Source organism: Globicephala melas, chromosome 11 (assembly GCF_963455315.2).
Source record: "Globicephala melas chromosome 11, mGloMel1.2, whole genome shotgun sequence".
NCBI lineage: Eukaryota > Metazoa > Chordata > Mammalia > Artiodactyla > Delphinidae > Globicephala > Globicephala melas.
This window is the reverse complement of record NC_083324.2, coordinates 58966712-58981926: the sequence shown is the minus strand read 5'-3', so window position 1 is coordinate 58981926 and position 15215 is coordinate 58966712. Positions and strand designations below refer to the sequence as shown.

The following is a 15215-nucleotide window of genomic DNA, read 5'->3' as shown; positions in this document are numbered from 1 at the left end:
CTGAAACAGTGGAATGGTTTTTGCATTACTAAGGGGAACGGGTTTGTAGCTTGTGTCGGTCATCAGGTCAAGCCAGAGCTCCACTAGCTTCTAGTGGTATGTCTTATTATTGAGCTGGGTCAGCACAAGAAAGTGGTTCTGCTGTGCTCTACTTTGTGCTGGACTGGGCTCTTCAGTCCTCCGTCCCCTTCACCTGCTATTCTCTTTCTCCTGTTCTGCATGTGTCTTAGAAGGCTGATGCGAGTTCTTCAAAGCTTTTAAAAATTGAGTGCCTCGAATTTTGGAACAGTAGATTGATCAATTTTCAAAGACTACTGAGGGAGAGTGTGTTTTATTCTCATTACTATCATCTGATTAACAAAGATTGAGGGATTTAACAAGTCACAGTTTCAAACATCTATCAATTTGCCTAAGTTGTAGGTTAAAAAGAAAGTTAATCTGTTTTCTGTAGATTTCTGAGTTTAACAACTTTTTTCTAAAATAGTTCTCTGAGCATACCTTGAAAAGCTCCTCACTTGTCTGGTATGTGAGAGGATGACTTAATAGTCCATATTAGTTAAATTTTCTAGATTACCAAAGCTGACTGCAATATGTGTCAAAACTTTTTCTTGTTTTAATTTCATCTTAAATGAAATTCTTTTTTAGAAGATCACACACTTGCAGGCTGTTAAAGATCCAAAAAATCTCAAATGGAATTTTAAGAAAGATGCTTCATGTGTCCAGAGCATTCATATTTAGTAGATGGCAAAGGTGGCCAGTCCTGGAACACACAGTGAGCGGTTTTCACCGCTTGTGTCAGGCACTTACGGAGCTTTTAGAAATACAGACTCAGGCTCCACCCTCAGACGCATAAACTCTGATTTATTTGCTAGTTCTCTGGGTGATTTTGATGTCTTCTACACTTTGAAAACAACTGACCAGATACTTGCGGTGAGAAAGTCTGTAGCTTTTCCCAGTGGCCACACCAGGGAGTAACTTACACTGAGCTTGGCCAAGTGAAGCTCCCAATGGTTCTGTCGGTTTCCAGGTCCTCACACTCAGCACTTACTTAGTTGATTTTTATTAGCTTAAAGACAGGATTTTATATTTCTTCTTCCTGTTTTTGTATCTTATTTATTCTGGTCCATTCTGTTTGTTTTACTTTGTTTTTAATTTAAACTCTATCAGCTAGAAAATAATACACAGCTAACTCTTGAACAGCAGGGGTTTGAACTGCGTGGGTCCATCTTACACGCAGATTTTTTCCAACAAATATATACAGTACTACACGATCCGAGGTTGGCTGAATCTGAGGATGTGGAACCTCGGATACGGAGGGCCAACTGTGGGACTTGGGTACCTGCAGACTTTGATATCCCAGGCAGGTCCCAGAACCAGTCCTCTGTGGATGCTGAGGGACCACTGTACTTAGCAAACACTCAACGAGCTCGTATTGTTTTTTAGACACATTGATCTACCCTTTCTTTAAGTGAATAAGCTGTAGTTTTGTGGAGCAGTTTTAGGGTCACAGCAGTACTGAGCAGGAGGTATAGAGAGTTCCCGGGTGCCCTCTGCCCCACATTTGCTCAGCTGTCCCCATGTCAACACGGCCCGCAGCAGAGGGCTTGTCCCTATGAGCTGAGGATGTGCTGTCTGCCGCTGTTGGGTGTAGCCAGTTATGGATATCATTTCTGTCCCGGAATGATGGTGCTCGTGAGCTCACTGTGTTGTTGCAGATTCTCCATCTGCGGGATCTGTCCAGCTTGGTGGAGGTGGAGTCCAGCAGTGGAGCCAGCACTTCTCCTTGCAATTCTGTCAGGTTTTCCCTGATGTGTTTTGATGCTCTTTTGTTAAGTGCATACACATTACGGATGGTGATGTCTTCTTGGAGTATTCACCCCTTATCGTTATGTAATGCCCCTTTTTATCCTGCATAAACTCCCATCCTTTGAACACTGCTCTGTCTGAAAGTAACATAGATACTCCCACTTTCTTTGATTTGTGTTAGCATGGTGTCTCTTTCTCTGTCTTTACTTTCAATCCATGATTCTTTAAAGTGGCTTTCTTGTATACAACATACCGTAGGGTCTTGATTTTGACCCATTCTGACAATCTATTTTTAATTGGTGACCACTGACGTTTAAAGTAATGATTGGTATAGTTGGGTTAATGGCTGCCATATTTGTTAGTTTTTTATTTGTTGCCCTTATTCTTTGTTTTTGTCTTACACACATTTTCTGCCTTTTGTGGTTTTAACTGAGCATTTTATATGATTCCATTTTTTTTCTCTTTTTAGCATATCTATTGTACTTCTTTTGTTACTTTTTAAATTAGTTTTATTTTTTAAAGAGTTTTCACTATATGTGTACAACTAATCCAACTCTCTTTTCAAATCACCACATCACACATAAGTAAGGCAAGTACCTTATAATAATGAATATTTCTACTTCCCTGTATCATTCTGTCATTCATTTCATTTATATCTAAGAATATATAAACACACACAGATATATACATAAACATGCATAACAGAATACACTGTTCCCATTACTTTAAACAAACTGTTATCTGTCAGATTATTTATGAATAAGGAAAATAAAAGTTTTTGTATTACCTTTCCTTATCATTCTCTGATGTTCAAATTTTCTTTGGGTAGTTCTGAATTTCTGGTTTGTATCATTTTATTTCTCTTTGAAGAACTTCTTTTAATGTTTCTTGCCCTGCAGGTCTGGCAACAGATTACCTGAATTTTTTTTTGTCAGAGAAAATCCTTATTTCTCCTCTTTCGAAGGAGAATTTCTCAGGGTACAGAATTCTGGGTTTGAGGGATTTTTTTTCTCTCAACAGTTTAACTGTTTCACTCCACTCTCTTCTTGCACAGTTTCTGAGGATAGGTTAGATAGAATTGTTTTCTTTGCTTCTCTGTAGGTAAGGTGTTTCCCCTTTGGCTTCTTTCAAGATTTTTCTTTGTTATTGATTTTCTGAAGTATGAATATAATATGCCTAGCTGCCTTTTTTTTGGCATTTATCCTGCTTGGTGTTCTCTGAGCTTCCTGGGTCTGTGGTTTGGTGTCTGACATTAATTTGGGGGAAATTCTCTGTCATTATTGCTTCTGTTTCTTTCTCTCTCTCTCCTCCTTCTGGTATTCCCATTCTCATATGTTACACCTTTCATAGTTGTTCACAGTTCTTGGCTATTCTGTTCTTGTTGTTTTTCCTTTTGTTTTTTTGGTTTTGAAGTTTCTATTGACATATCCTCAAGCACAGAGATCTTTTCCTCAGCTGTGTCTGCTAATAAGCCCATCAAAGGCATTCTTCATTTCTCTTACAGTGTTTGCGTCTCTTTTTGATTCTTCCTTAGAATTTCCATCTGTCTGCTTACATTACACATCTGTTCTTGCATGTTGTCTACTTTTTCCGGTAGAGCCCTCAGCATATTAATCATAGTTAATTTAAATTCCCAGTCTGATAACTCCAGTATCCCTGCCTTATCTGGCTCTAATTCTGACACGTTTTCCGTCTCTTCACACTGTTATTTTTTGTTGAAAGGTAGACGTGACAAACTCCAGTACATAGGTCTGTAGTGATGCGGTGGTGAGCAGGGGGGTGTCTATAGTGTTGGATTGGGTAATTGGGTCTCAGTGTTTAGTGACCCTGTGGCTGTGGGCTGTGAACGTCAACAGTGATTCTCAGCTTCCTCCCTTTGGGGGGAGAGGACGGCCCCAGGAGGCTGGAGCTGCGCATTTCTCTTCCCCCAGGTAGGCCAGGCTCTGGTAAAATAGTTTCTCCTGAGGGCAGCCTTACTAAGAGGAACAGAGTACTCCAGAGTATTTAAAATGGTACCTTTGCTTACCCCCGTGCTAGAGCATGAGGGGGATTTCTCTGTTATTCACTGTGAGCACCTGGTAGAGCCCCTGAAGTTCAGCTGCAAAGTGTAGCCCTCCTCTGACTGGTCTCCCTGGAGCTTCTAACTCTCAGACGTGTCCACACAGAGACTCCAGAAATTTGTCAGTTACAGGTTAGGTTTCCCTACCCCAGTGCTGGTTCCTACAGAGATTTCTGCTCTGGTTTGTTGTGATTCTCTCTGTCTGCCTCTCCCTCCAATTTTGGGGGCAGTGGTTTGCCCTGTGACCTCATTTCTTTGACAGATCTGAGAGGAGTTGTTGATTTTTCAGTCTGTTCAGCTTTTTTTTTTTTTTTTTGCGGTATGCGGGCCTCTCACTGTTGTGGCCTCTCCCGTTGCGGAGCACAGGCTCCGGATGCGCAGGCTCAGCAGCCTTGGCTCATGGGCCCAGCCACTCCGCGGCATGTGGGATCTTCCCGGACCGGGGCACGAACCCGTGTCGCCTGCATTGGCAGGCGGACTCCCAACCACTGCACCACCAGGGAAGCCCTGTTCAGCTTTTTACTTGTTAGGATGGAGTGACAACTTCTAAGCTCTTTCTGTGCCAGACTGGAAACCAGAAGTCTCTATCCTTTTAGATTTGTGTAGTTTGCAAAGCTCTGTAGCCCCTAGGTTGACATATTTCATTAACCAACACTGCCTGGAATGGTGTTGTTCAGCCAGTCAGAGTTGATGTAGGTAGAACTATATTCCAGACTGTTTATCCATCCTTTCCACAAATGTGTGCTGGGAAGTTCTATTCAACACTTTGCTGGAATCAGCATTAGTTGTGTCTACATCCACTTCATCTTAAGTTACCTGTGAGTTCAGCCCTTTCCAGTTTGGAAGATTGTTCCCTTTGATGTGGAAGATAGAAACAAAGTAGGAGTTGTCAAGTTCTGTTTTCTTTCTGTCATTTGTCAAAATAACACCAGCTTCCCTGCTCCTGAGGTGGTTTGTTTCTTCTGTTTTCTTCTTCTTGTGAGCGTAGCTTTGAAAGACTTTTTTGTGACCTCTGGTTTTTTGTCAATCTTCAGTTTCTTCTTGGCTTTGCCCTTTCTGATCCTTTTCATTACAGGTATAGCCATTATTTCAAATGAAATTTGGACAGTTCAATTAATCTGTCTCTTTCTGGTGTCCTTTAATAATTCTGGGCTTAACTAAGCCTCATTTGTTTCTCATTGGGACCCTTTGCCATTTCATCATCAGACTTTTTTTAGAGTAATAATGTTGGCTAACCCATGTTGGGTGCTTCCTACGAGCCGAGAGAGTGTAAGGGCTTTATCCTCCATTGTCACAGGAACTCTGCGGGTGTATTTCCCACACATGACAGACAGTGAAGCTGAATCAACAACAAGACACGAGACGTGCCCATGGTCCCCTGACCCATAGCTGGTAAAGTGAGATTCAGATGCAGGAAGGGCAGCTCCAGACTCTTAACTACGTGCTGTACAGCTGCTCGTCACACTTCCTCGTACTAAATGGCATTACAGTGTTGATCTTAATAAACTATATACTACGGTGAATTTTGTGACTTTCATAATTTGTAGGGATCCAGTGTTATCATGGATGCTTTTACTTGTAGTTAAGACTTTTGGTTAAACACATTTGTTTAGCATCTAGGCTGTTTTTCCATTATTTTTGCTGCGACCAATTTTCCATTGATTTCATTAAAAATGCACAGTTGTTTCTAATTAATTTACAGGTCCATCATCTGTATGACTGAAAAAAATTATCTGGTTTCCTGTATTAAATTTTAAATTAAGTATGTTGACTTATCATTACAGTTTCTTATTAAAATACCTAAAATTTCCTAAATTTTGGCCTAATGCAGCTTTTACATTTCAATTCTTCTGTGTTATTTATGCATATTTTTTAGTAGTCCATCCATATTTTTCTCATGAAATAATATAGAGATTACATGTACCTACTATAAGTTGTTTTTCTATGAAGCAGTTTCCTATTTGTCATCTCATGTCCATCTGGGATTCCTTTAAATTTATATGGATTCTACTCTTTGGGAGTAGGCATAAAATTAACATGTGAAAATGATGTGAGATTTTTATATTTCTTAGAGTTTGCACGTTTTTCTTTTTGTTTACACCATCTGTCTTTATGCCTTTATGTAATTTTTTTAAACTAGAAAAAAATGTGAGATTGCATAAAGTTTTTAGGTAAACTGTTTTATAGCTACTTGGTGATTATCTCTGCTTGTTAGCTAGTAGCATAATTAAAACTGCTTCCTCCTTCTAGTGAGTGGGCAGCCTTGCCTGAGAATGCTGGAATGTTTTATGTAAGTCTTGAGGCTGTAGTGCCCTGGTAACCGCACAGCTCAGTCGTCATTTAGATAAAGAGAGGAAAGCAGTTGCACCCATGGGCAATTAACTTTTTTATTAATAAGCTGTTAGACAATTAAGGGGCGCTGAGACGGTCTTTCGAGTGTGGTGGTGTATTACGTCCGGGTGAATAACCTTGCTGCTGTGCTGCTTGTCGTTGTCAGGGTGCCCCTTCCGGCACAGTGATCCCGAGCTGCTGAGACAGAAGCTGCAGGCGTACAAGATCCCTCCCTCAGGGATCAGCCAGGTAGGTCGGACCCTGCCCTGCAGCCTCAGCAATGAGACAGTGGACAGACCCTTCAGTTTCATGTCATGTTCTTGCAGTGACACGTTGTACTACCTTCTGGGCCTCACGCCAAACATCCTATCTTCTGGGTGAATTAAGCCAAAGCTTTGGCTTTTCTGCTTTAGACTCCTTGGAAATTCTAGTTCTTCTGTCTGCTAGGCTGCATTTTTACGTAATAACGGAAGCTGAAAACCTTTTTTTTTCCTCTCAATTTGTTTTACTGTCTCAATGGGGGGCATTTTAAAAAAATTTTTAGAGGAATGCATTTAAGCTTATTAATGAAGCTGAAAATCAATGATATCATATTTCATTTTGGAGACTTTGTGCTGTAGGGAAGTTGAAGGAGAAGATAACGCAGTATGGACTGGCTGGGCATTCTCATTTACTACATCAGATCCACACTTCCGAGGATAGTTCATCAGGTCGAACAGTTTATCAGACTACTTTGCCTCGTAAACCACTTAGATAAAAAAAGAAATGCTCAAATGTAAAACCAAATATTTAAGAGTATATCGTTTAATAAACATGCGTTTAAAAAACTTGTGACCTCACAGACATACTGTCTCTAGTGTGCTTTGTAAGTTGGCTTGGATTTTGAAGGAGTTCAAGAGGAGCTTCTGCTTCCTTAGCTGAAAAAGAACAATATCTGTTTTAGAGCCGGAACATCTAAATCATTAAATATCAATTTTTTTTTCTTGAAAAAAAAATTATTCTAGAAAACTCTACTGCTTCTGCTGCATCCAGAGTATATATTGAGTTTAGTCAATTCAGTTCAAATCTTATGGTTTTTCTGTCCTCTGGGGAAGGCAGTGCTCAAGGTGCTCTTTGCAAATGCTAAGAAGATTCAGATATAAACCCTGCTCCTTCATAACCAGAATCTGGAGGGAAACATGTGCCGAGTGTAATGAAAGAGGCACACATAGAGTGTCTCGGCTCTTCTGAAGATGGGGGATGACTACCACATTGGGAGGCTGAGGATCACTTCCTGGAAGAGATGCTCTGTGAATTAGGCCTTGAGTGTATGGGGGTGGTTAAAAAGAGAGAAAGTGTGAATAAAAGATGGTAAGTGTATAGGATTACTAGGATTTCAAGCTTACGGTATTGGTGGCACCAGTACATCAACATTAATAGGCAACCTAAAAGAAGTTGTTGGTTTGAGAGATTAGGTTTGGAGCTGGGACAGTTAAATGGCAGACAGAATGTGGATTTGTCAGTGCATTAGACAAATTCCAGCTGCAAATCTGATGTTCTTTAGGGTTAGAATTGTAGAACTGTGGGATTGGAAGGGACATTAGAAGAGATCTCTTCACTTTTGTGGAGTTGTGGGGTGTTACATGCCCTTGGGTGCACAGCAACTAAGTCAGTAGAAACAGAAATGGAAGCCAGGCCTTCGGACTCCACGTTTTCTTCTCAACCCCAATTTACTTTAGAGCTGATTATCGTGAGTTTTCTGTGGGAGAGGAGAACAAATAATGGAGAAGAGGGGGTAGGGAGTCAAAAGCCAGGACTCAGAACAGAATCTTGGCTGATGCTTCCCTTTGTCAGGCAGTAGAAGGACAGAGCAGAAATGGGGGGAGAGGGAGGGAGTACTTCAGGAAAGTGCAGTGTACAAACGTCAGGAGAGGAGTGTGAGAGGAGGTGTGGACCACAGGGTCCTGCGTAGCTGAGGGACTGGGTGGGATTAGGACTGAGGAGAGGTGACTGGATTTGGTGAGAGGCGTCAGTGTCCTGGGGGAAACCAGAGCAAGATCACAGTCACTTAAAGATGAGTGAATGAGACAGTGTCTTGGATCTGCAGACAGTGAGCATGTTTCACGGAAGGTGCTAGTGAAAGGGGTGTTGGCGCTATCAGCGTAAGCCTCATGGGTGGTTTGTTTGCGTGTTTGGGGCCAGAGGAGACCTGAGCCTGTTTGTAGGAAGAGGAGAAAAGAACCCATCAGAGAGGGTGGGCTTGATAAAGATAGAAACAAAGATAATCCCTCTCTAACCGAGCAGAATTAGCTTATGTCTCCATTACATCATGACCACAGTGTACACCCCTTTGCTCTTTTTCTTTTTCTCCAGTTTTCTTGAGACAAGATTGACATACAGCACTGTATAAGGTGTGCAGCACAGTGCTCTGACTTACATACATCATGAAGTAATGACCACAGTAAGATTAGCAAATATCCATCATCTCATATAGATACAAAAGTAAAGAAACAGAAAAAAGTATATTTTTTCCTCGTAATGAAAACTCTTTATTTTCACATGTAATGCACAGCAGTGTTAATTATGTTTATCATGTTCTACATTACATCCTCAGTAATTATTTATCTTATAACTGGGAGTTTCTACCTTTTGATTGACTGCCTTCATCTAGTTCCCCCTCCCACAACCCCACTTCTGAAAACCACAAGTCTGACCCTTTTTTCTATGAGTTTATTTGTTGGTTGTTTGCTTTTTGAAGTATAATTGACTTACAATGCCATGTTAGTTCCCGGTACACAACATAGTGGTTCGATATTTCTTTATCTTTCAAATAATCACTATGATAACTCTAGTTACCATCTGTCACCACACAAAGATATTACATAGTTATTGACTATATTCCCCACACTGTACGTATCATCCCTGTGACTCATTTATTTTATAACTTAAAGTTTGTACCTCTTAATCTCCCTCATCTGTGTCTCTCCTCCCCTCAACCGACTCCCCTCTGGCAGTCACCTGTTTGTTCTGTGTATCTATGACTCTGGTTCTGTTTGGTTATGTTCATTCATTTGTTTTGTTTTTTTAGATTCCACGTATAGATGAAGTCATATAGTATTCTTCTTTCTCTGTATGACTTGCTTCACTTAGTATAATATTCTTTTGGTCCATCCATGTTGTCCCAAATGGCAATATTTCATTCTTTTTTATGGCCGAATAATATTCCATTGTATATATGTACCACATCTTCTTTGTCCGTTCATCTGTTGATGGGCACTTCATGAAGAATCACTTTTTAAAAAATATAGGCTATTATCATGTTTATCAAGAAGAGTAATGCTTTTATTTAACAGTAGTGAATATGTATGTACACTCTTACCTTTGACTCCATTGCATTCCTCCATTTATGCTCAATCCACAAGTAGATTCCTTACTTAGTTGCTGTGATAGTAATTTCCACGTCATCCTTTGGACCTGCATTGTAACTTTTTGTCTGAGATGAACACAGATGCAGAGTGCATTTGCGCAAGCTGTAAATAATATTTTGCTCCCATTTAATGTCTTTATTGCGTGGCTTTTCAATAGAGTGAAGCCAGCTCAGGAGCTGTGTTCTAAAGGGAAGAAAGTTGATGAATGAAAAATCCATGTAAAACATCTTGATGAGTACTTAGTTGCAGGCTGGCATAAGGGCAAATTAGAGCTTAAAAACTCCAAGTGCATGTTAAAATACTGAAAGACAGTCAAGAAAAATATCATTTAAATGCATTTAAATGCAATGTAAGGCTCAATGGAGCTACTTTTATTTCAGAGAAAAACTACTTGAAAAAGATACCTTCAACATTAAGAAATACTTAGATCTTAATAATTAGAATTTTGATGATCAGAAGAGAGATAATTATGACTTAATTGGCATCACCTACTTTTTAAAGAAGCGTATTTATAGGATCACATTTCATCATCCTTTTTGAATGAGCTTGGTATCTTAGAAAGACCGGAACTGAACAACGATAAAGCCAAAGATGATGGGCAGTCCTGCATTTATTCCTCAGCCCTCCCCCAAAAGAGAAAAACATGGAGGTCAGGTCACCAGCAAGACATCAGAATCCTAAGTGTTCATACCCCAACAACGTAGCTTAAACACACACACAGTAAGAAGAGAGAGAAATGAGTGGGGAACCAGACAAATCCACAGTTACATTTGGAGACTTGAGCACTCCTCTTTCAGTAATAACTAGAATAAGCAGACAGAGAACGAGTAGGGATGTAGAAGACTTGAGCTATAAACATACTGCCCCACAGCAGGTGAATACACACCCACATAGGTCACATCCTGGTCTTAAAAAATCCATTACAAAATTGAAATGAATTGAAATCAGACAAAGTACGTTCTATGACTGTAACCAGTACAGTAAGGGAAGAAAAAGAAATAGAAGGCAGATTAGAAGGGGAGAAAGAAAACCTTCCTCTAATCTCAGACAATGTGATTATCTATGAAAAAAAAAGTCAAAGAACCTACCAAAATGCTATTATAACTAATAAATTGCAGGCTACTAAGTCAGTATACACAAATCAATTATATTTCTTCCAAAAAACAACTGGAAATTTAAAATTTTTTAATTATCATATGCAATAGTACCAAAAAGATGTAAATGTTTTTTATATGTATTTATCTACAGAATATGTGCAAGATCTTTATGCTGAGACATTGATGAAAACAGTCAAAGAACAGAGTTAGAGGTACACACTACCTAATTTCAAGACTTACTGTAGGGCTACTGTAATCAAGACAGTGTGGTTCTAGGGAAATGAAAAACATAGAGATCAACTGGACAGAATAAAAAGTCCAGAAACAGACCCACATATATATGGGCAATGGATTTTTAAATAAAGGTGCCAGAGCAATTCAATCGGAAAAGAATATTTTCCAACAAGTAGTTGTAGAAAAACTGAAAGTCCATATGTCAGAAAAAAAACAAACAATAAAACCTAGACACATACCTCATATCTTTAAAAAAATTAATTTGGAGTGGGTCATAGATCTAAATGTAAACCTAGGAGAAAACAAGAAAATCTGAATAACCTTGGATTCAGTATGTTCAGTAAAAGAAAATGTTGATAAATTAGACTTTATCAAAATTAAAACTTTGGTCTGCAGAAACACTGTTAAGAGAGTAATAAAATAGCCATAGACTGGAAGAAAAATATTTGCAAATGATGTATTTCATAAAGTACTTATCTCCAGAATTATAAAGATATAAAGTCCTCTCAAAGCTCAATAATCAGAAAACAGTTTTTTAAGTGAGTAAAAAGTTTGAACAGACATTTCACCAAATATTTGAATAATAAACACGTGAAAAAAACGTTCAGCATTAGGTATTAGGGAAATGCAATTTTAAGAGTATACGTCAATTAGAATTGGTCTAATTAAAAAAAAACAACCTAACAATACCAAGTGCTGTTGAGGATGCAGAGTGACTGGAAGTCTCATTCTTGCTGGGAGCCCACATGGTAGAGCTGTTGTGAAAGCAGTTGGCAATTTCTTATAAAGTTAAATTTGCACATACTGTTTGAGCTAGTTACACCACTACTAGATAATTATACCATTGAAATAAAAGCCTTAAGTCCACACAAAAACCTGTACATAAGGGTTTATAGTGGCTTTATTCTAATTCCCCCAAACTGGAAAAAACCCAGTGTCCTTCAGCATGTGGTTGGATAAACAAATTGTGTTATACCTCATTTTATTGTGCTTCACTTTTTTGTGCTTCACAGATGTTGTGTTTTCTTAACAAATGAAGGTTTGTGGCAACCCTGCGTCAAACAAGTCTGTCGGTGCCATTTTTCCAACAGCATTTGCTCAGTTCGTGTCTCTGTGTCAGATTTTGGTAGTTCTTGCAATATTTCAAACCTTTTCATTATTATTGTATTTGTTATGGGTGATCTGTGAGTGGTGATCTTTGATGTTACTATTGTAATTTTGGGAGGCACCATGAACTGCGCCCATGTAAGATGACAAACTTAATCAGTAAATATTGTGTGTGTTCTGACTGCTCCGCTGACCGGCCATTCCCTCATCTCTCTTCCTCTCCTCTGGCCTCCCTCTTCCCTGAAACACAACAATATTGAAATTAGGCCAGTTAATAACCCCATAATGGCCTGCAAGTGTTCAAGTAAAAGGAAGAGTCAAACGTATCTCACTTTAAATCTGAAGATTAAGTTTAGTGATGAAGGCATGTCAAAAACCAAGACAGGCTGAAAGCTAGACCTCTTGCACCGAACAGTTAGCCAAGTTGTGAATGCAAAGGAAAAGTTCTCGAAGGAAATTAAAAGTGTTACTGCAGTGAACACATGAATGATAAGAAAGTGAAACAACCTTATTGCTGATAGGGTGAAAGCTTTAGTCTCTGGATAGAAGATCAAACCAGCCACAACATTCCCTTAAGCCAAAGCCTAATCCAGAGCAAGGCTCTAACTCTCTTTAATTCTGTGAAGGCTGAGAGAAGTGAGGAAACTGCAGAAGAAAAGTTTGAAGTTAGCAGAGGTTGGTTCATGAGGTTTAAGGAAAGAAGCCGTCCCCATAACATGGAAGTGCAAGGTGAAGCAGCAAGTGCTGATGTAGAAGCTGCAGCAGGTTATCCAGAAGGTCTAGTTAAGATAATGAATGAAAATGGCTGCACTAAACAACAGGTTTTCAATGTAGGCGAAGCAGCCTTACATTGGAAGAAGATGCCATCTAGGACTTTCATAGCTAGGGAAGAGAAGTCAATGCCTGGCTTCCAAACTTCAAAGGACAGGCTGATTCTTGTTACGGGCTGATGCAGCTGGTGACTTTAAGTTGAAGCCAGTGCTCATTTACCATTCCAAAAATCCTAGGGCCCTTCAGAATTATGCTAAATCTACTCTGCCTTTCCTCTGTAAATGGAACAACAAAGCCTAGATGACAGAACATCTGTTTACAGCATGGTTTACTGAATATTTTAAGCCCACAGTTGAGACCTACTGCTCAGGAAAAAAAAAAAAAGATACCTTTCAAATTATTACTGCTCATTGACAATGCACTTGACCACTCAAGAGTTCCAGTGGAGATATATAAAATTTATGTTGTTTTCCTGCCTGCTAACATAACATCTACTCTGCAGCCCATGGACAAGGAATAATTTCAACTTCCAAGTCTTATTTAAGAAATACATTTTGTAAGGCTATAGCTGCATAGGATCTGGGAAAAGTCAATTGAAAACCTTCTGAAAAGAATTCACCATTCTAGATGCTGTTAAGAACATTTATGATTCATGGGAAGAGGTAAAATACTAACATTAACAGGAGCTTGGAAGATGTTGATTCCAGCCCTCATGGATGACTGAGGGGTTCAAGACTTAAGTGGAGGAAGTAATTGCAGATAGGGTGGGTATAGCAAGAGAACTAGAATTAGAAGTGGGGCCCAGAGGTGTGATTGAATTGCTACAATCTTATGATAAAACTTGAATGGATGAGGAGTTGTTTCTTGTGAATCAGCAGAGAAAGTGGTTTTTTGAGATGAAATATAATCCTGGTGAAGATTGTTGAAATGACAACAAAGGATTTAGAATATTCTATAATCTTAGTTGATAATGCAGCAGCAGGGTTGGAGAAGACTGACTCCAGTTTAGAGAGAAGCTCTCCTGTGGGTAAAATGCTCACACAGCATTGTATCCTACAGAGAAATCATTTGCAAGAGGAAGAGTCAGTTGACATGGCAGATTCATTGTCTTATTTTTAGAAACTGCCACAGCCACCCCAGCGTTCAGCAACCACCGCCTTGATCAGTCATCAGCCACCAACATCGAGGCAAGACCTTCCCCCAGCAAAAAGATTAAGACTTGCTGAAAGCTGATGATGTTTAGTGGTTTTTTTTGCAATGAAGTATTTTTAAATTAAGACGTGCATTGTTTTTTTTAGGCATATAGCTATTACACACTTAATAGCACTGGGAAACCAAACAATTTGTAGCTCACTTTATTGTGATACTCGCTTTATTGCAGTGGTCTGGAACTGAACCCACAGCATCTCTGAGGCTGCCTATAGGCATGCAATGGAATATTACTCAGCAATAAAAAAGGAACAGACTACTGGTATACCCAACAGCAGGCATCATGCTAGGTGAAAGAAGCCATATGGTATGATTCCTTTCATGTGACATTCTGGAAAAGAAATCTATACGTACAGAAAACAGCGATTGCTGGGAATGGAGGAGGTGTTAGTTACAAAGGGATGGGAGGTCATTTGGGTGATGGAAATGTTCAGTCTGATTGTGGAGGTGGTATCATGACTGAATTTGTCAAATTTTGCAGAACTATACACTAAAGGGGGAATATTTTACTGTATGAAAATTATACCTTTTTTAATGGAAAAAAAGAGAATAGGTAAGTGGTAGCATAAAGAGCCAGTTACTCATCTTTCATAGCAGGAATTCAATAGGTTAAGTTAATAAATAAAGAACCCAAAATATCAGCATGTAATTTAGAATTATATAGGCAACAATTTAAATATATGGCCCAAAGTGGAAATGATGAAAAGTAATTGCATCTTGGGAACAGACCAAGCAGGGAAGAAATGTGGTGTGGAAGCTTTTGATATTAGTAATTAGCTGCTTTGTATACTAAAAAACTTATTTTTCACTTCCACAGGCTTAGAGGTTGAATGGGACAGTCTCATGTATGAAGTATAAATTAAGTGGTGTGTGCCTAATGGGTAGGTGGTAATAGCAGTAGTAAGAGCTGATGTGAGGTCTTTGGATGTGAGGGTTTTAACCTTTATCCCTCTGTCCTCCCACTACCTACCATGGTGTCCTGTCCATGTTAAGGGCTGTGAAAGGTCTGAGATTTTGTCCTCCTTGCTACCTGAGAACTTAGCTGCCACAATTTCACGGATGATGGCAGGACCTGAAGGTTGTAGCAGTAGCAGTATATCAGCGTTTTCTTGTGTCAGCTCCCAGAGCCCCAGTTCCCACAGAGCAGCGTGAGGAAGGCCAGGTACTGTGGCCTGTGCAGTGGGTTCTTTCGGA

General features: G+C 39.4%; 1 protein-coding gene across 5 annotated transcripts in view; it reads left to right on the top strand.

Moving 5' to 3' along the window:
• PRIM2 (DNA primase subunit 2) overlaps positions 1–15215 on the top strand; it is a 278641-nt gene that overhangs the window by 236648 nt on the left and 26778 nt on the right. For 4 of the 5 annotated variants that reach the window (XM_030840966.3, XM_030840968.2, XM_030840967.2 and 1 more), the window contains one exon: positions 6363–6445. In XM_030840966.3, the coding sequence (XP_030696826.1) occupies positions 6363–6445 (83 nt within the window). Of the gene's footprint in view, positions 1–1715; positions 2842–6362; positions 6446–15215 lie in introns of those variants that run through there. The other variant, XM_060308387.2, reaches the window with a different exon arrangement.